This window comes from Sclerotinia sclerotiorum, genomic scaffold (genome assembly GCF_000146945.2).
Source record: "Sclerotinia sclerotiorum 1980 UF-70 scaffold_18 genomic scaffold, whole genome shotgun sequence".
In the NCBI taxonomy this organism is placed as follows: domain Eukaryota; kingdom Fungi; phylum Ascomycota; class Leotiomycetes; order Helotiales; family Sclerotiniaceae; genus Sclerotinia; species Sclerotinia sclerotiorum.
In genome coordinates, this window is record NW_001820818.1 from 494,609 (window position 1) to 514,994 (window position 20,386).

At 41.9% G+C, this 20,386-nt stretch overlaps 11 protein-coding genes across 11 annotated transcripts; 5 read left to right on the top strand and 6 right to left on the bottom strand.

Moving 5' to 3' along the window:
* Positions 1-1,715: 1,715 nt before the first annotated feature.
* Positions 1,716-2,114, top strand: SS1G_11518 (hypothetical protein; the record flags this gene model as incomplete). The annotated part of the gene is made up of 2 exons (XM_001587475.1): positions 1,716-1,769; positions 1,851-2,114. The coding sequence occupies 2 exons, from the start codon at positions 1,716-1,718 to the stop codon at positions 2,112-2,114; spliced, it is 318 nt and encodes a 105-aa protein (XP_001587525.1).
* A 600-nt stretch (positions 2,115-2,714) lies between these two features.
* On the top strand, positions 2,715-2,870 carry SS1G_11519 (predicted protein; the record flags this gene model as incomplete). The annotated part of the gene is made up of 1 exon (XM_001587476.1): positions 2,715-2,870. One exon carries the CDS (start codon positions 2,715-2,717, stop codon positions 2,868-2,870), a length of 156 nt encoding a protein of 51 aa, XP_001587526.1.
* A 368-nt stretch (positions 2,871-3,238) lies between these two features.
* On the bottom strand, positions 3,239-5,472 carry SS1G_11520 (predicted protein; the record flags this gene model as incomplete). The annotated part of the gene is made up of 6 exons (XM_001587477.1): positions 3,239-3,802; positions 3,855-4,044; positions 4,110-4,325; positions 4,383-4,599; positions 4,652-4,727; positions 4,780-5,472. The coding sequence occupies 6 exons, from the start codon at positions 5,470-5,472 to the stop codon at positions 3,239-3,241; spliced, it is 1,956 nt and encodes a 651-aa protein (XP_001587527.1).
* An 832-nt stretch (positions 5,473-6,304) lies between these two features.
* On the bottom strand, positions 6,305-6,595 carry SS1G_11521 (predicted protein; the record flags this gene model as incomplete). The annotated part of the gene is made up of 2 exons (XM_001587478.1): positions 6,305-6,424; positions 6,491-6,595. The coding sequence occupies 2 exons, from the start codon at positions 6,593-6,595 to the stop codon at positions 6,305-6,307; spliced, it is 225 nt and encodes a 74-aa protein (XP_001587528.1).
* Positions 6,596-8,239: 1,644 nt separating this feature from the next.
* SS1G_11522 (predicted protein) lies at positions 8,240-9,038 on the top strand (the record flags this gene model as incomplete). The annotated part of the gene is made up of 2 exons (XM_001587479.1): positions 8,240-8,827; positions 8,943-9,038. The coding sequence occupies 2 exons, from the start codon at positions 8,240-8,242 to the stop codon at positions 9,036-9,038; spliced, it is 684 nt and encodes a 227-aa protein (XP_001587529.1).
* A 406-nt stretch (positions 9,039-9,444) lies between these two features.
* SS1G_11523 (predicted protein) lies at positions 9,445-9,684 on the bottom strand (the record flags this gene model as incomplete). Its single annotated transcript, XM_001587480.1, has 1 exon — positions 9,445-9,684. One exon carries the CDS (start codon positions 9,682-9,684, stop codon positions 9,445-9,447), a length of 240 nt encoding a protein of 79 aa, XP_001587530.1.
* A 1,454-nt stretch (positions 9,685-11,138) lies between these two features.
* SS1G_11524 (hypothetical protein) lies at positions 11,139-11,726 on the top strand (the record flags this gene model as incomplete). Its single annotated transcript, XM_001587481.1, has 1 exon — positions 11,139-11,726. One exon carries the CDS (start codon positions 11,139-11,141, stop codon positions 11,724-11,726), a length of 588 nt encoding a protein of 195 aa, XP_001587531.1.
* Positions 11,727-12,609: 883 nt separating this feature from the next.
* On the top strand, positions 12,610-14,348 carry SS1G_11525 (predicted protein; the record flags this gene model as incomplete). The annotated part of the gene is made up of 4 exons (XM_001587482.1): positions 12,610-12,777; positions 12,833-13,527; positions 14,093-14,163; positions 14,302-14,348. The coding sequence occupies 4 exons, from the start codon at positions 12,610-12,612 to the stop codon at positions 14,346-14,348; spliced, it is 981 nt and encodes a 326-aa protein (XP_001587532.1).
* A 441-nt stretch (positions 14,349-14,789) lies between these two features.
* On the bottom strand, positions 14,790-15,321 carry SS1G_11526 (predicted protein; the record flags this gene model as incomplete). Its single annotated transcript, XM_001587483.1, has 2 exons — positions 14,790-15,070; positions 15,144-15,321. 2 exons carry the CDS (start codon positions 15,319-15,321, stop codon positions 14,790-14,792), a joined length of 459 nt encoding a protein of 152 aa, XP_001587533.1.
* Positions 15,322-15,827: 506 nt separating this feature from the next.
* Positions 15,828-16,818, bottom strand: SS1G_11527 (predicted protein; the record flags this gene model as incomplete). The annotated part of the gene is made up of 3 exons (XM_001587484.1): positions 15,828-16,105; positions 16,287-16,488; positions 16,786-16,818. The coding sequence occupies 3 exons, from the start codon at positions 16,816-16,818 to the stop codon at positions 15,828-15,830; spliced, it is 513 nt and encodes a 170-aa protein (XP_001587534.1).
* A 979-nt stretch (positions 16,819-17,797) lies between these two features.
* SS1G_11528 (predicted protein) lies at positions 17,798-19,324 on the bottom strand (the record flags this gene model as incomplete). Its single annotated transcript, XM_001587485.1, has 2 exons — positions 17,798-19,054; positions 19,106-19,324. The coding sequence occupies 2 exons, from the start codon at positions 19,322-19,324 to the stop codon at positions 17,798-17,800; spliced, it is 1,476 nt and encodes a 491-aa protein (XP_001587535.1).
* Between the last annotated feature and the right edge of the window lie 1,062 nt (positions 19,325-20,386).

A 20,386-nucleotide genomic window follows, 5' to 3' on the forward strand; every position in this document is an offset into this window, starting at 1 on the left:
CTAAGAGAGCAAAAGAATCTAAGCAATCTCGACGCTTGCAGCTTCATTTATCACAATGTTTCTCGCGATAGCCTTACCTTAAAGCATAACGGGCTACCACGCGCTTGCATAGACTATCACGTGGCTCGGTGGGGTCGGTCGGCGTTAATTAGGCTGTAATATATTCAACATGAAAAATGAGTCATAAGACAAATATACACGGTCATTCTTTTGATCTGTACTTGATTCAACCTCACGTTGGGTGTTCTATACTCTGCAATCTCTAGTGACGAGCTGTCTGTCGCAGGTCGCTTTAGGCTCTCTACTCTGCTTAGAGGGTAACTCGCTGTCGCTACCTATAAACGTGTACATCTTATCCTGGCCTGGGGACCTGGCCGAATCAGATGTGCGAAAGTCACGTTACTATCATTTTTGCTAGGCCAATCAGAGTTGTCAATAAGGGTTGTCCGGCCTTCCTTTAATAGGAATATTGCCTCAATTTCCACAGTCTACAGCCAAAAAGTTATTAGTGTCTAATAGCCGCATATACTAGCTATTTCTTCTAGGCATCAATCACGTAAACTATGGAACTATACCATATTTAACCTAGTCTTCAGTCGCTTGTTTTTGGGTCCCGTGAAGGGGAGGCACTGCAAACTTTCTTTTCATACCACGTCAAATACAGTCTTCCTATCGCATTGCCCTATCTCCATTTCTATCGCCATCTCGATATCCTTCTATTTCTATCACCATCTCGATATCCTTCTATTTCTATCGCCATCCCGGATATCCTTCTATTTCTATCGCCATCTCGATATCCTTCTAATTCCTATCGCCATCTCGATATTATCCATCTCTATCGCAAAATATCTATTACGACTATACGAACATAGTCTTTCCATCACTATCTCAATATCTATCTTTATCGCACAACATCTATTACGACTATACAAGTACAACAACTCTGGCGGTAGTTACGTTCTTCAGCACTTGTGCTAGATAGATCTTGAGTCTCCTCTACTAGGCGGACTAGGTATCACCTCTTGTAGGCGGATCAAATGTCACCTGTAGGCGGATTCTAGGTCTCCTACTAGGCGGACTAGGTATCACCTCTTGTAGGCGGATCAAATGTCACCTGTAGGCGGATTCTAGGTCTCCTACTAGGCGGACTAGGTATCACCTCTTGTAGGCGGATCAAATGTCACCTGTAGGCGGATTCTAGGTCTCCTACTAGGCGGACTAGGTATCACCTCTTGTAGGCGGATCAAATGTCACCTGTAGGCGGATTCTAGGTCTCCTACTAGGCGGACTAGGTATCACCTCTTGTAGGCGGATCAAATGTCACCTGTAGGCGGATTCTAGGTCTCCTACTAGGCGGACTAGGTATCACCTCTTGTAGGCGGGTCAAATGTCACCTGTAGGCGGATTCTAGGTCTCCTACTAGGCGGACTAGGTATCACCTCTTGTAGGCGGATCAAATGTCACCTGTAGGCGGATTCTAGGTCTCCTACTAGGCGGACTAGGTATCACCTCTTGTAGGCGGGTCAAATGTCACCTGTAGTAAGGAGACCTAGTATTTTCTCTTTACATCGAGTTTGGTTTCTTGATTATTGAGGATAGTATTCCAAGACTTTTTATTCTGCTTCTATCAGTATTATCTTATTATCTATCAGAATAGCGCTAACAATTGTTTTTCCAGACTTTCTATCTTGAATACCGTATAACAATAGGCCGCTATGGATGATCCAATGTGCCCCTCCAAAGACTCGTCGGTCCTATCAAAAACAGCGGTATATTTCCTCTATTCTCTTTTTTCTCTATCCTCTCCCCCTATTTCCCTCTCTATAAAAGCTAACCCTCTTTCTTCGCAGAATTGGATATCCAAACCTGCGTCGTCGGATTTTCTTCCGAAGAACTGCATTACAGATTTACCAGTCGTTATCAGGTGGACAAGTAATGGTTCAGCTCACTTTATCGGTGCAGACCATCACCAACTCCGAATGAATATACAACTTGGTACAGACGAAAACCCGAATTGCTCTTTTGGTTCAGCATATCAGTTTCAGTTAGCGCGCACCCTGAATCCTCTCATATACGTAAAAAGTCTCTCTACTTCGTTGTTAAAGGCAGTTTGATTGATCGGGATACGGATAATAAGTGTCTCTCCTTAGACTATTCGCAGTCTAAGTATTGTTTCGACACTTACGCTAGTATACGAAATGCTGGTATAATGGCCGATGAGAGCTCTCTTTGCTGTACATTGTTTACGCTCCGCGATCATGGCACAGTATTCATGCCCCCATGTCAAAATTGTTCCTTCACTCCTAGTTGCAGAAACTTCAAATACATTAATCATGTTCACACATAATACGATTACTCAGGATTAGTATACGATTTAGGTAGTCTAAAGATCAGATCCGAACAAGTACTATGTACCAATAGTTATCGATAATGTAAGATCATTGAAGGGATAAATATGACTTCTTTTTGCCTAGCCATTACGGCTAGGCCATTCATTCGTTTATACATAGAGTAGCTATCCCCATCTACAGGTGCTCTTCACCAGTAGATTCTAGGTTAAATACAATTGCTGGTCTATAAACACCCTTTTGGTCACAACTTCCAAAAAACCCGTTTTCCATTTTCTCGTCTTAGTATTGAAACTCAGTTAGTAGGATGGTGGTTAAATGAAAGATCCTGTGGTTTAACCACTGCACTTTTATCGTAAATATCAGATGATTGGGGTGGGTATGATGATTGGGGTGGGTATGATGATTGGGGTGGGTATGATGATTGGGGTGGGTATGATGATTGGGGTGGATATGATGATATTTGGTGACCATGATATTGAGGATTGCTCGAAGATGACGATGCAAGTGTTGTGGCTGTAGATGATGGCAGTATATCCTGATACGAGGTCGAAGGTAAATGAAACGAAGGATTTACTGCTAATGAATTATTGTAAGGATTTTGGTAAGGAGTAGTATATGATTGTGATGGTATTGGATACCCATATCCTATTTCTGCTTCAGAGAAAGTTCTTTTGCGATTTGGATGGTACATTTGTGTAAATCTCTCGCTATTGAGATATGTCATCGCAGGATTGAGATTCTCGGGACAATATGGAGCCGCTCGTGTAATTGATTCGTAATTACCTGAACTGTCACGTGGCCAAGCAGCAAAATGAGCATCACCACGTTCAGGAAGAAAAGAATCTATCGATGTTAATGATTTTTATTGAAACCCCTATCTAAGAATTTTACTTACTTGATTGAAAAGGAATACTTGTCGAAGATAGATTCTTTGAGGGAGTCTTTATTCCATCGGTAGCCTTTAACGTCTGGAGATAATTCGTCAAGGTATCGTTGGTAATATTTGAATTAAAGCTCTCTCGTTGCTGTATTGGAGCGCGAAACTCATCCACTAATCTTTGGCCAGATAGATTCACACTTTCCAAAGTTAATTTGGTTGAACAGAACTCCGTGTCTTCTTTAAGCTTGAGTCCGTTGGGTCTCCAGGATACTACAACGTTGATATCAATATCAACTTCGATACTTAAACGAAGCCAGAGTCGACGCAACCTTTTTCCAGCAACTTTTTTAAGTGCACCAATATCGATATTCGTTATTGTTGATTCTAGATGAAGAGCACCTATAGTCCTACACTCGGATGCAAAATTCCAGAGACAGGTTTTAGAAGTGTAAGTTTCGGCATCTTTATTTGGAATGCATATATCGATAGGAAGTAGGTCCAAATTTTTGGCATTTATATCAATATCAAAGTAGATATCAACAGTCTGAATGCCATCTGGAACAAGGATTCCCTAGAAAGTCATTAATCAATAATCCTACTCAATCTTCCATAGATATGATTACCTCAGTCATGATCCTTTCAGCACAATTATACAATTTGGGTAATTTTGCATCCTCAGCAGGCACTTTGATATGGCGGTTAAGCTCTGTACGATGATGTTTGATCACTCGAGTCAGAGTCATGCGAGCATATCGACCTCTGACTAGTTGAGGATGATTGATCCAGTAATGCAGACCGTGAACTACCGCGTTCCTACAAGTGTTTCCAGATTAGCTTCTTTCAATCCGAAATTCCCCTTGCGTTGAATTGGTACTTACAATGACTGTCCCACCAAATGAATTACTTTTTGATCATCGTCGATGATATTCTTTCCTTTAAGCATAGCGCACAAGGTATTTACCATACCAGGCACCTCGGAATTCCCTCCCGAGATTACGACAAGGTCCAAAGGTCTAATTATTTGAGCAAGATGCTCGCCGATGCGTCGGCAAGTTTCATCAATCGGTGGTTCCATAATACAAGTCATATCCTCCCTTGTTATTGAGTTAGCAGCTGAAGATCACATTAAAGAAAGCTGACGATAAACTCACTTTGTTAATACAAATTGATCTTTGCCATACGGTACACTGAATGGATATACTTCATCCTCAAAATCTGTTGTCCATTGTGGCTTTGATTGTAGATGGAAATGATTCACAAACGGGTTAAAGAAGGCCTGCTCTTTATCTGGAGTCATATTGATTTCGAGTTTGGCACGCAAGAGATTAATGAATCGTTCATCAAATGAATCCCCTCCAATCGCAAAGCCTATAGTATCATCATCAGCATTAAATATATGGTTTTGGTTCTTATAATATACCTAAAGGGGCACTCAATTCGTTGATCGCAGGTGGTCCTCCATCATATTTGAAACAGATCTCGGAGGTGGTTATATCCTATTTTCTCAAAGGTTAGTCAATCCACTTCTACTTGAACCAGATCACTCACAGTTGTACCAGCTCCAAGATCAAAAATCCCAACTGCGATGGTATAGTTCTGCTTTTTCTTAAAGACACTCTCTTTAGCACCGCTGATGATATCCTTGATTGTTGGCAGATTTGCATAAGCAACACAATCGCTTTCACCATGGATATATATATTGTCAAGACAACCTGCTCTTTGAATCAATGCTCGAAAGTTCTGCACTTCCTCAATCTTGTAATACTGAGGCACTGAGAATACCCAGCCTTTTGTAGGCTGCTGTCCACCGCATTCCTTGATCGCATGCTCGATGGCGAACCTCAAGAAGTCTTCTGGGATCTGTTGTACAGATCTCAGGTTGAGGTCATTCGCTGCTCCAACTAGAGCAGCATAGGCATAACCATAGCTTTCGGGATCTGGTAGAAGAGCAATCTTCACTCCAGATACAAGTTTTTGACGACGGTTTGGTTTAACGTAACCAAATGCCACGGGTTTGGCCGGTTCACCGCCATTGGGTTCGTATATAATGTTTGTTGGCGCTTGAGAAACAAGAGATGGGGTACCTGCTTGCGCTCCAGGATAGTTTCCGATTTCTCTGCAATCTTCGCCGCCTTCGATACTATAGGCCATGCGAAGACTTCCAGTTCCTAAATCGATATAGAAGTGCTTTACTGGGCCTCTAGTTTGTTTTGGGCGACGTGTGCTAGAGTTGGTAGTCATTTTAAAATATTGATGTATGAAATTGACAGTGTATTGAAGAATGAAGTAGATATTAGAAGGGAGATGCTATTTGATGTATATATCGAAATTGAATAGATCGAATTACATCTTAAGGCATCTTTGGGCATACACTATTCAGATCCCTGTATATTTAAGATGTAAATCCACAATGCTATACAAGAATATTTATTTTGTGGAAAGTATCGATTACTATTTTGAATTTACATTTTCTGAAAAATTTCACCCATCCAATCTTCACATATCTTATTACGATACTCACAGTTTGATTGAGATGAAGATTGGATAAATATTAAAATCGATTGAAGTTAAAGAGAGAAAACCAAATATGATAGGGAACAATTAATATTTGTATATGATGGGTGAATTCTTTCATAACAGTATTTGAAGTACTGGATACACGATGCGATTATTGGAATCTGTATAATGCTGAAGTATCAATATATTAATTGAAGCTAATAAACCTGTACTATACATCCTGAAGCTTCTATCACCAAAAACGTATTTTTGGTATCAATGCCCTGTCCAGCAATTGATTAAACTATCAAATCCCTTTCGAATATCCTCCCAGAGATACTTGATTAATACCCAGCGATATTGTCTCCACCTTCCAATATACAACCTTCCTGACCATTTCCTTTCCAAAACAGACTCATGAACTCGCATTGCAGGAGAACCTCCACTCATCAAAAATACTTTTCCCGATCGGAACTGAAATAGATCTGGGGCTTCGGCCTCGATTTGAAATATGCTAGACATAGACTTGCGCAACCAACAATGCCATAACCAAGTAAATATTCTTCGATAGTGACTATCATATTCGATAAGAAGTATAGTTCCAGCTAAAGTAGTTTCCAGGCTTTCCAAAACAACCACAGTAACTTGACAACCCCCTGATATTCTGAAGTAACCAGGTGATGTTTCCAACAAAATGCTAAACCCATACTGAGGATTGGATCAGTTATTTTTGTATAGATAAGAGGGGCTTTCAATTACATACAGTCACTCTCTCATTGACATTACTAATCGTAATAGTACCATCACAGCTTCTACTGGTATTGGAACGTGTGTAGCTATCCTTTCCCACAGATGGCGCAGGAGGCATTGGGATTGGGAAGATAGGGAGTTCATGTGAGGTGGGTAGATATGAGGCCCTAGATGATTCTAGTGTGGGGGTAGGATGATACATCATGTGTGTATTGGGATAGTAGGGAAGCAGCTGTAGTCAAGACAGAGTAATGAGAGATATGAGGAGAGTGTGGTGAATGTGGTGAAGGATGAAGTGAGGCGGATTAAATTATAGTAACATGAGATGAGAGAAGCAGAAACTGGTTGCCTCGTTGCACAAGCTTCTTCATATACATCACAATAGAGTCTTTAACGTATTGAAAAAAATCATTCGTCGTTTTTTGAGACTTCACAGTAGATCATTGAATATGTCCTCATAATAAAGGATAGTCAGGATGTCCCATTCACTGATTGCATCCTAGAAATTTTCCCAGGGTCGGCATTAAAAGCAGCTACATCTGCATAATAATGAAGATGTAGGGCAATCCAGCGGTTCGAGCAAGAGGTGCAATATTAACCTGCACCAGGGGTATTAGTATCGTATCCACCTGATAAGGGATTAGTTTCTTTAAACTAAATTATACCCTTATCAACCTAGCGATTTTTAAAGGCGATGGCACAACCTGCAGAAAGACGCTAGAGCAGGTGGCTAAAAGAGGATCGAATTTTAATAAAAAGTCTTAGTATCGGCACAGAAGTTTGCGCCATGACGCATATATACTCGCTTGAAAAGACACTAAACTAAATTTTGACTGAGCTTGGTGACAGTCACATATTTCAACGATAATTGAGACTAGTAAGCATTTCAACGATAAATGAGACTAGTAAGCATTTCCACTATCTTTTCCTTTAACCTTCTCCTTTCGTCTATCCACCCCTTTTAACACTTCATTTTATCTTCAACATTGACAATGGGCCTTGGAGCGAGTCGTGAGCTAGAAGCTCAGTTGCACACTGTCAACAGCGCAAGCAACCCTTTCCTTATATTTGAGGATCCTAAAGTGAGCCTAACATCGACCAATTTTCCAAGTTGCATTGCTAAAAAGAAATCCAGACACTGGAAACGCTTATAACAATCTGGAAACAGGTCCCATATAAGTATAGGTCCAAGCTTACACAAACTCGATCAAAAAGGGTGGACAGATTTTCAAAATCACGATCAAACACTACTATCACACTTCACCCATCCATCAGAGAGGAATTTCAGCTTTGGAAAGCTGATCCATCAACAATAATTCGGCACACCATTGCGATTCAGGGTCATTGCTTGCCAAGCCATCCTGTATCTAGCACCTATTGTTTACTTCTCGGACTCGAGAAAGGAATTATTATCCATCGTATACTGCACAGATTTCTCTGCATCAAACTTCACAAGCTAAAGGCGGCCTTCAATTCCAAATCCCTTCGCGGCAACACACGAGCTGAATTTCTAGCACTCGTCCTGAACTCCGGCTTAACTGAGAATCAGAAGCTAGATGTTCAAGATAACATCGATCGTTGGACGAGGGCAGGGAAAAGATATCTAGCAATTGCAGATGAATTGGATGGAATTGGTTCGCTATTGCTTTTACCAGATGATATCTCGGTATCAGTGTAAGTCGTGGATTCTTTTCAACTAGACTCTGCTAAAATAGGTAGATGGGAGGAGCTTCTCCCCTCCAACGGGACAGAGTTCGATAAAATGATGAAGTGCTTGAAGGATCGAGGGATCTGCAAAGAAGCCGAAAAGATACAAGCCAATGAAGTCGCAGCTAGAATAGAGGAAATGTTGAGGGTTGAATGGACTGTAACTGAATACAGGCCACAAGAATCAATTATTAATCACAATGACGACCTCATGGCCGAAGCATCAGTAAGAATCTCGGAAACCACAGAAGGAGCTACCTCCAATCATGGAGATGGCAGCACGGAAACCGGATCGAGTACTTTTGGCACCAACTGCAATTCGATAAATGCATTGTTGAATCCAGCAGAGCCCACACAGAGCCAGCAGTTGTCGCCAGTCGGAAGTTCATCAATTGCAATTAGCAGTGGAGCGGGGCTTAGGGGTTATGAACAGGATCCCACCGCTGGTGAACATGCTGAATTTAGAAGCAGCAGAGGGGAGAAGAGAGGTTTAGAGCCACAGGCCGAAGCGTGCGACCCGCCTAGCAAACAAAGGCGCATTGATTCATCTCTTTTCCAGCCGACAAATGGAATTATATATGATCAAGGAAGAGCGATTGGGAACTCAACTCCAGCGAATACAAACACCAGTGCGGTATCTCAGGTAGGAGATGTAGGGAGACATACCCTCAACACTCCCATTGAAACTAGGAAGGAACAAAGAGGCAAGTATAAATACATCCATATCTTAGAGTTAATGCTGACAACAATCGTTTTAGAAATCGAGTTTGTATATAGTTATGCCACGAAAGAGAAGTTGGGCCGCAATCTTGAGGAACCATTTCGCAGTTTTACGATGGCTAGATATGGGTTAAATTCGAATGATAATCGACAAGATATTGTGGCAATGTTCCCTCGAGATTGGGAGCAAGATGTTACATTCTCCATTACTGTTGATCGCCAGGCTGGGCACGAAATGCTTCAAATGTTTGATTTGCAATGTCAACCACAATTTCAATCTCTTCGAGGACCTGTTCAACAATATTCGAATATGCCAATGGAAAACCTACCTCTCTTAGGAGTCTCCTTTTATCAAGCTATAATTCGCACTAAGAAATACAAGTCGGCGTTGGGACTTCGTTGTGCTTGTGTTTATGCATTCACATCTAGTACAAATGATAACGATATCACATTCTCTATCATGGTTGATCGGGGTTCGGGAATCAAATTGATACATATGTTTGGAATGCAGCCGATGGAAGTGGGCTTGTAATTATTTCCTCAAATCGTATCAGATAATCTAGCAAAAGATCCAGTACCACTACCATGAAGTTCACATGTATAGCCCTTCGGAATGATAAAATCTTCTCTATCATTGACATCGAGCTTATCCACAGGTGTGTGCTTTGTTGTTTCATTATAGATCAAAATCAATTTGCCCTTGAACTCAATCTTCCTATCATGGTCGCTTGCTTCGATGAACCAGGCTGGAAAATCCTTTTGTTCTTCAGACGCAGACATGATGTAAATGAATACTCGTCGAAACTATAAATATGTTAAATAAAATCCTTTAAATATAACGATAAAGAGAATTACCCAAAGGTACGTAGTATATGCGATAACTTGTTGTAGAAGTGCAAGGTAATCGATTGAGTGATGGTTATATAGGAGAATAATATTGCGAATAGAAGACGTCGCAGATAAAATGATTTTGTAGATAAGAAGATATCGTAGGTGAAAAGCAGGATGTTGTATGCGAATGAACGGAAAGGTCGAACAGGAATTCTATAATGAAACTATTAGGCTATATATCGGATAACATCGCAGAATGGCAAGATATCTTACCTGATGGACTCTATGACCGAAGGGGATTTATCGAAAGCTCTGAATGTTGTAGTTTTCGCAGTTTTCGTGGTGATGCGAGACAGCCTTATTATATCGCATAGATTATTACAATGTTGCCCAATGAGATAGGTATTTAGGCATCAATAGTCGCTATGTGTATCTCTGGTTTGTTGCTTACTATTATCCAATATTCTTTTCAAAGTTTGCAATTTGACCAGTTGATTAAAATGTGATGATGAAAGTGAAAAAAGTCTGTTATCGACCCAGCTATCAAAATGCTCGTGGAAGGACCAAAGGACTCACGTCTAAGCCTGAGTTCTTAGGTATATCAGACTCCAGGGTGGCTAGGACTTTGGGTAAGATCTGCTCAGCAGCCCGATAGTGCGTGAGAAGATCTTATGTTGGGTATACACTTTGCAAATTTACATCTTTTCTGTAATGGAATTCTGATTCATCTGTTACTGCCTACAGACAAAAAACAATCGGGGCCTGAAAACCCACACCTGACCTCAACATACGGCACATTAAAATCTCAGCCACTTCTGCCGTCAAGCCACACAAAGCACGATTAGAACCAAAGAAAGACGATTGTGATCGACAACTTCATGAGTACCAAATCCCACGCCAGATTATATTCAGCCAGTTTATCAATCCTAGAAGATTCTCATCTGTGCTACCATATACTATCCGGTAATGACGCAGTGATACAGTGAGCAGCAGAATGAAGGTGACATCAACTTTGCTTGATGTCCCTACTTGGCCTTGCCCAGGACAAGGGTAAATTATGACTTGCTTGCAGACTGGACCATATCTTGATGCGAGGGGTAGTGAGAAGGACTGTTAGGGTATAATACGGGTAAAATAGAAGGGCATGATGTAGTGCGATGTTAGGATGCTGTTTATTTGAGATATACGAAGTGGTAAAGGTTTCGGTATCATCCATTTTGTCCATAATGTAAAGGTGTAGGAGCGAGATCAAACAAAAGTATAAAACTAGCTGGTCTATCCAACTACCTATAGATCTACTTCAATAATCAACCTCTACTCTGTCTTATCACCATTCACCTGATTTGAATTCCCTTTATCAACTTATATGTATATCCACTCACATGTCCTCATTATTCCCCACAATGTCTAACACAATGAGAATTGGTGATCTCCTTCTGGAAAGCCCTCCTCCAGCTTCCTATGCTCGCCTTGGGTCTGGCCCTTCTCTGAGTAGAAAATCATGGACTGATAATTATCTTCCAATCACCAATCCAAATATCTACGTGCCAACTTTGGATGGAGTCCATTCTTTTCTGGCCTTGGACCAATACACACCAAACAGCAACAGCATATACACTACTGATGCTAGTGATATCGATCGTCTTGATAGATCAGCTTATCGTTTGAATTATCTCGACCGTATAGATATTCAATCGGAAGGTGATGTTGACCGGGATTTTTATCAAAATTTTGCTCTTCCGGTTTCTCTTGCTTGGCAGAAGAATGGCCAATTTCTGCAGAGATCGTTGTCAGGCCCTCCGGGTCCAACACATACAGATAAAACCGTGGATCATCTTTACTCATGGCAAGTGGGAGGGGTTGCAGAAAATGAAAGATGCCAGGTGATAGGAGAGATGAAGCAATACGATGTTATCATTGTCAACGAGTGGACGGGTGCGGCAGAGAAGAAGGATATAACAAAACGATTGGGAAGAGAGATTAGAGGGTAAGCTTCACTTCTTTTAAGAAAAGAAAGTAACACTGCTAACAAAATAAGGTATGCACATTTGTATAAATGTCCACAGGTGTTTGTATATGATGGAAAGCATCTATTGATTGTTCAATTCAGAGCCAAAAATGCCGAAGATATCAAATCAGCAGACTGCACTGTTGATTGTTGCATTTTGGCACGAACACCCCAGATGGCGGAGCAATGTACAGCCCGATATGCGCTTTATCGGCTAGTGTGGCGAGGCTGGATTCGTATGACAGGAGAATGGTCGAAGAATATACATCTTTCACTTGGTGGTTGGGATCGGAAATTTCGCTTTTGGTCGGGCCGACCATATTGGGAGAACCAGCAAACACATACAAAAGAACCGACTCATCCGAATGGTTATCGTCGAGTATTCGGAAGAGTAGCGAAGACGTGGTATTGGGTGGATATAAATGGAAATACTGTACAAGATGTGAATGGAAATGTTATTTGGGACTCCTTTCAGTCATGGCCATAGTTACGACGATCTTAACATCATGTAGCTAGGGAAACAGGGATGGTTTCGATGAATTGATCAAGGGATCGTAGGCTCAATAATTCTATCTGCAATAGGGTAAGGTATTCAGTCACTACTCTTTATTTATTACTTTTCAGCGACCTGTATCATACAATAAGTCCCTTGTATATTCATGCTTTGGAGATTACTTGTGGTATGTAGTACTATGACAAAGGGGAACGGCAGAAAAACAAACGGGAATATACATACAAACTCAAAAAAGGCAAACAAATAAGTGGAAAAGCAGAATTTGTTGTTGATTAACATCTATCCTTTAATCAAATTTACATTCTTCATTCATTACACTCAGTTCTTTACCATGGAAGAAAATTTTTCATACATGCCTTGTAATGTATCCGCATTCCATCATAAACCGTCACCTTCTCTACCTCCATCGTCACCTTCTCTACCTCCATCGTCACCTTCTCTACCTCCATCGCCACCCTCACCATCAGCTCCATCAGACGATATGATTGCAGCTGACCTTGATGAAATCCGAGGACCATTAGTAAGATTGGGTTTTCCCTCCACAATACATTTTGAGCAAGTTTTAATATTTTCAGGAATTCCGTATGGGCCATAGACTAGTGGTTGCAACTAGCGCTGAACGAATTGATCCTTGGCGACCTGTTTACCGTTTGAAGGTTGGAAAGTCGTCAATTCTTGATTACATCCCAATTCTGTTCATTCGATCGATATTTGAGAGGCTTTTCAATTCCTATCCATATCTCAAAACTTTTTGTCCTGGATGGTTTCTACCGCCAACTGTTATCCTTAAAAAATGCAAACCTGATTGGGAGAAAGAATTTGAGAATGAAAAACTGATGTATCACCGACTCAAATCTCTTCAAGGAAGGTTCCTACCTTATTATTATGGGGAAGCAACATACGATGGTTCACCTGCTTTGGTCTTATCAGAAGTTATTGGTCAAACACTAGCTCATCTTACTATAAAACCCGGGGAGGACGAGGTGTATGAAAGAAAACTAGAAGAGGTTTATAAAGCCTTGACTGTATATGGAGTGATTCATGGAGATACAAAACTGGATAATGCTATGGACGTTGGAGATCGAATAGTGCTTATCGACTTGGAGCAAGCTACGATTGACGAGACAGAGTGGGAGAAAAGTACTAACAAAGGAAATGCGGGTAGTCTATTACGTGATCTTCAATATAATCGCCAGTGGGAAGATGAGGCAAGGAAAAAGGAAGAGAGGAGATTGAAAGAAAAGGCAGAGGCAAAGGCAGAAAGAAGAAGGTATAGTAGGAAAATCCTAATTTATCACTTATCTAATGTATTGTTAGGCTTTGGGAGCTGAGACATTCAAATCAACGTGGAGAGGAATAAAATGGGCTTGGATTGGGATAGGAAGAGAGGATTTGAATACTTTCTTTGTTGGCTGAGTAGGCAAGCCTGGGTAGTTGAGCACCAAGTTGAGTAGAGATTGCAATAAAAGGAATGGTCAAGCAGGAAGAATAGGTTGTGGTAGAGGTTGACATCGTACTCATTCATGTTATACAATTTAAAAGTTCCCCCTCAATTAGAAATTCCATTAAAAAGTTGCTTTTATGTTGTGATCACTTTTTGAGTTTTGTAGAATACTGTACCTGAATCGCTGCTTGCGTCCTGTGCGGGAGGGCGTCATGAATTTCCTCCCAAGAACAACCGTCCTTTTTCATCCTTACTATCGTCTCATGCTCATCTGCCTCCCACCGAACGCGCTTCCCTTTAGGTCCTGCTGAACGTACTTCAGAATGTAGAATACTGCAAGAGCTTTGGGTCTGCGCAAATGTATCAGCACCTAATGCTTCTGCAATAACAGGCAGATGCAGATGCTCCGGTACATGTTGCAACTGAAATTCGAGAGTGTATGTGGTATCGTTCCCAATTATGGTACGTTTTAGAAAACCTTGAAACGGCCATTCTCGATACTCGGTAGTGATTGCCGGCTCTGCACATATGGGGCTCACAGGGGATGATAGTGAATAGCAGTGATTACTATCGCTAATCGCTGGTGAATGCCCACCAAAGTTCGATGTGGAGGAGTCGATCATGGTAGATGGAGCAGTGGAGGATGAACTGGTGATGTGACGCGGCAAGAGACGACCTTCTCCACCATTACGTCGGGATGAGGTTTGCTCGTTGTTGATAGGAAGTGAGCGAGTTCTTCGTTGTTTTGCAGGTCGCGCATCGTCATTGCTCTCGCCATCCCTCTCATTACCAGTTTCGGAAAGATGTCGCCGCTTTCTACCTCCCTGCTGCCCATTATTCCCCCCCTCCTTTATCGATCCTACAGCTATGTCCCTGTGCTGCTGAAGGAAGTATGGTGAAGATCCATGCTCAAGCTCTTCAGGGTCACTGTAGCTGGAATCGCTCTGATCTTGATCGCAAATAGTCAAAGGATGCGATGGCTCGATTGAGTAGTCCACAGAAGGAGAATGGGAGCCACCCGTTGAGAAATTCTCTTGCTCATCTGAATTTGATTTATTGTCTTCCAGCATTAGAGTATCTATATATAGTCAGGAGATTGCTTTATTATCGTAATCAAGAGTATCCATACCTTGAGTGTCATAACCCTTTTGTAATCCTTCTATCAAGGTCTCCTGGTACAAACGAGGATCAAGGACTGTCTCAATTGATGAAGAATCGCCATCATATATTCTTGGCGAAGCTATCTTATCCTCCCAAATTTTGTTTTCCAAACTTGAATCCTCTCCTGTATTCATTTGTGATATGCTACATGATGTAGGGAGATCGATATTGTAGTCATTATCGACAAAGTTTTCTGTATTATTATTCTCTGTATAGAAAAACATTAACCATTATTAGTAGGGAAAAAGAATATCTTAGGATCTTATTTTGGGCATGCATACCTTGAAGTTCTGAGCTTGAAACATTACCATCATTTGATCTTTGAGTATCGCCAAATAATCTTCGATCTGGTACAATATGCTGCTCCTCGGCGGGAGAGCTATGCTTCTGAGTGGTTGCCCTCCTGGAACGCAGAGCAGTGGGCACATAGGTATAATAAATGGGTTCAAAAGAAGTCATTTTGAGAATATAAAAGTGATTGATAATATTTTGGAAGCTCTCTGCTCTCTCTAGAGAATACAAGTAAATCGAACTGCTCTGATGAGAAATAAAGAAAAAGGAAGCAGGAATGAGGGAAACAGAGAGTTTAAATGCGTTTCTCCTACAAGCAGGGTACCCGCTAGAACGTACTCTCTACAACTTCCCGCGAGCGCTCCTTATCTCATACACTCGCTCATCCAGCCAGCGACTCTTAGCTCTCCTGCGTGCGGGTTATAACCGGCGGATAGCCCCATTGCAGAAATGACTATAGCTCCAAGCGAACCATATTCCAGCAGAAGGATCAAGTATATCGCGCCCCTAATCTACTTCTATTTCCCGCCATGCCTCTTGTGATCGCCAATATACAGTTCAAATGCTTGCAGCTTCTGGCCGTCCGTTTGAAGTCCACAATAGACTGCAGGGTCTATGATAGCGATCAGTCTATCTCATCATAAATCAGCCCAAGCCAAGGCATACACCACATATCACTCGTCTTGTAATGCGGAAAGCTTGCCCAAATTCTTTTGCTTTACGCTGAAGGGATTCGCAACACGGCCGAGCAACCAAGCAGGTACATCATTATTGTGAGGCATTTCTGCGATTGGGCAATGCGTAGTGAGGGGCCAGGAAAGACCGAGACAAGCCCCCTTATCACCAGCGCTATCGAGAGTATGGTCGAGGGGGATGCAATGGGTAAGAAGGTAAATTGGACTTTGTCGTGGGCCTCGGCGTGTACTTTGGCTCGTGCCATTAAAATTGTTTGCTTGATTGCCATTCCGAGAAATCAATATTTGTCGAATTCGCAATAGTAGCTTGATTCTGATAGCTAGAAGAGCTGCCCTCTACAAGCTTCCGCGCACTCTCAACATACAAACACCTCGGTCCCCACACAGACCCCTTCGCGCAAGACGCATCCCTAAAGTCGCTGGGCTAACGTCATTAACCTTGCATTCTCAGTGTAGAATGCGCCCATCTTGTAGATTCCCATTCCGTATGTTCACAATTGAGCAATCTCGGCGTTATTTCGCGATCTTCGGTGGCAGAGTGCATATTTCCAATGTCCCCTTCTGATCTGTCCAGTATGTAAATAGAACCTTCCCTTTGTAGAAACGAGACTGTGCAGCTCCAGATGATCGTGTATCCACTCTGACGCCAATACAATATCCTGTCAGTAGCAGGATATTGAGCTAACGATCCTTCCTAGCTCAATATGAGGTCCATCCTTCTGACATGACCACAGCCCCGAATAGAGATTGTTCCGAGGTCATACGACCTGTCCCCTTGTAGATACCCATGGAGCGACCCAGGCCTCGAACCGCCAGCGTTTCGTCGTCGATACTCAGGAGATTGCAGTGTATGGTAAATATGGGCTACTCTCATTACAAATCAGCCCCAGTCCAAGACAGACTACACACATCATCATTTCGCCGTGCAGAAACTTACCATGATCCTTCCCTCAGCACATAAGCTATCCATGGCGCAGTGAGACAGCAGGAGCACCCCATGCTATAATGAGGCATTTCTTTGATTGGCCAAATTGCAGTGAAAGCAACCAGACCCCAGGGTAAGAGTACTGCAGTTGGGCTTACTGAAGTGATTGTTGTAGTGATCGCAACAATGCGCCGGTGAGAATGGAAAGCCGAACTACCGTCTCCTTCGTAAATCGGCCAGTAGAATGCGAGTCAGTTGATTGATCGTCATCATAACAGCCAAAGGGCATCGAGTTCAAGGTAGTAAATTGAGGTTTGTAATTTGATGGGTAATGCCATCGACGTTTTTCAGCTGCGGCAAGACCGATGTAAGTGGAGATTCGAAGTGGGGCGGTATGGGAAGGGACTTACAACGCAAGTCAAGTCTGAATGACCGAACAAGGAGGTGTTGGAGGAGAACTAAAGAGACAGAAGATCGAAGAGAGGGGAGTGCGATTCTTATAGATGTTGAAAGCGGCGTCTGGCTCGTGCACGCACGTTGCCTAATGCGGCGGCCGCTAAACTCGGGGGGGCAAGCACCACGACTGAGATTATGAAATTAATTTTTTTACTATTGAGAACTCTTATATTAGGTATGTTGTAGAAGTTGTGTATGATATAGATCACTAGTGGATAGAGTACGCAGACTACGCACAACGCAAGCAACGAAACAATGAAAAAAAAGCCACTCGAACAAATGAACAGGTATTAAAATATTTCTATTGAGATATATATATACAAAGTATACACAGTAGGTCCCAGTCCTCATCCTCATCCTCATACTCATCCTTATCCTTATCCTCATCCTCATCCTCATCCTCATATATCCCCTCTTCATTCGGACATTCAAAATCATAGAATCCCATCCATCCCATCCATTCCATCCATCCCATCCCATCCCTAATCTATCCTCTCATCCAATCATACATCTATCTTCACATTAACCACTTCCACCACACTTTAATAATAATCAATCAAAGCCTAAATCACCTATCCTTAACCCTCTCCACCTGCCCCTTAACCCAACTCCTCGCATCCCTCCACCTCCCTTCCCTCCTTTCCTCTCCACCCATCTCCTCATAAGCTCTCGTCCCCCTCTTTTCCCTCGCCGTAAAAGGATTCGACCATCTTCCTGTCCTCGGCTGTTCAGTAATTTCACCACTATCTGCCCCCTCCATTTCCCGTTGCCTTTCTAATATATCCGTTTCACTAGTGACACTTGGTTCCCTTCTCCCACTCAATATTGCATTTTTATTCCGGAGATAATCTCTCGTCAAATCTCCAGGAGAAGTTGGATTTGTATCACCGCGATATCTGTCGAAATCCAAATTTGGTAAATTGATTGGTTGAAACCCCGGAACCACATTTACATTCCCAATTTCAGGTTCCGGATCGGCGAAGGGATCGTGACCGTATTTCGATGTCTCATAATAAGAATTTATGTCGCTATCATATTCATTTCGACTGGGAGGCGATCGAGTTTGAGGACGGATGCTTAAACCTTGAACTGGTTCATTTTCGTTCAATTCGAGTGAATGAATAGATAGTCCATCTCCCCATCCTGAACTTACAGTTGAGCGTGCCCTTACAGTTTCCATTTCCGCTCGATCCAGTGTTGCTTCGTTTCCGACTTCTGATGTGGAAACTGATGGATTCCTTTTCATCTCCGGCCGAGGCGCTTCGGTATCTCCTCCACTACCTCCGTTTTCGCTCTTCCTGATACCCATTCCTGTAACAAAGGCTTCTAACCCCGTATTTGGTTTCTCGCCCCTTTCCTCCAATTCCTCATTTCTCCTACTTTGCTTCCTTAATGTCCTCCTAACAAGAAATGCTACAACACCCAACGCAATTAAACTGACAATGACTGTAACACTTACAGTCACCGCCAGAGTGGAAGATGTATGTTCATGTTTCGTGAACGTGCCTTGGGTATCTGAGAGCGGGGAAAATGTAGAGTTATTTTCACTAAGAGTAGTAGCATTCATAGTACTAGTAGCTGTGCTCGTTATAGTTGTGTTCGGGCTTAATTTTGAAGTTGATGTTGGAGAAGAGGTTAGGGCGTCCATGGTTGGGGTTGATATGGAGGATGTACTGCTAGGAAAACAAGTTGAACTTGATATGGAAGACATCAATGTAGACCTATCAGAGGCGTCTTGAAAGGTTTGTGTAGGAATAGATGACGTGGCGGTAATTGCACTTGTTGTTATAATAGTCATTGGTGTTACTGTTGATAATTCTGGGGTCTATAATACTTCATAAGTTAATGTTGAGATGAGAAGTAATCAAGAACTTACAGTAGATGTTGAGTCGCAACAACCTGTAGATTCTGGTTTTGTTATAGGTTTATCTATAGCACTAGATGCATCCGGTGTATACGGAGTATATGAAGAAGAAGGTTCATCATCACCTCCGTCAACATTTCTTTTGTTTGCCCAAACTAACTCAAAATCCTTTTCATATACACCGGCATCCACCAAGTCCATCACCAAGCCTCTTGAATTGTGATTGACCATCTTGTAGATAGATACAATCCTAATATATTTGAATTCGACTATAGCGTAAAGAAAGTTTATATTCAACTCTAGAAAATATTGTCTAGATTCAATAAAGTATTAAAAGCCAAGAATGACGATAAGAAAGCACAAAAGAAAAGGATGAACGAATGATAGAAATAGAATGCCAGCCTGCTGGGGAAAGAATGACAAATTAAATTCACATGTAAGTTTTGACTGGTTTATGAACTGTTAAGGCCAAGGGCTGTTGCCAGACCTTACGTACTTATATTTCGCAAACAAGAATGCGGAACTATCGCATGAAACTTTCCCTCAAAACCACATGGCCCGTGGTTTAGCTTGAAAAACTCCCGTGTCTATCAAATGAAAGACGGAGAAAATTATTCTCGGATAAGGGATGGAGAAGATCAGCACAGTCATCACAACACCCCTCATCGAGTAGTTCTCTGCTGGTTGTTCAAGTTGGCTTGTTGTAGAAAACTTACAACCAGCTCTTTTCAAGGAACTACTTAGATCCGAATACCTGTATCATCCAGATTAAAACACTTTCATTCGGTGTTTGGTGATGAAGAAAGTGGTAGAGGACTGAAGCTTAGAAATGATGGTCAGAGCCCAATGGAGTGAAACGGAAGTACTAGGCAAAGTTTCCTAAGTCCGCTCCGATGTCTGTGCGAACTTTGGATTTTAAAAGAATTTCCTTTGGGCACACGTGCCTTGTAAGGTTATTGATAGAATTAAAGTTTAATTCATGAGGATCTGTGGGTGATACGAGTTTTCCTAATTGTCGCAAACGTGTGCGAACGCAAGGTAAAGCTTGTAATCCAATGGCGGTGATCGTCAACGCTTCGCCCTGTGGTTAGACTAGTGGTACTTCCATGCAATAATTGCATTGAACGTTTGTGAAATCCGTTCATTGTCGAGGATGAACATGGGATGTGCCGGATATAGAATATGCGATAGACTATTGTCGGTTCAATCTTCGGAATATACTAGAATTGCTCACCGTGTTGTGACGAACAACAATATTTCAGAGGCAAGCGAGACGAAAGAGAATGAAGTTGA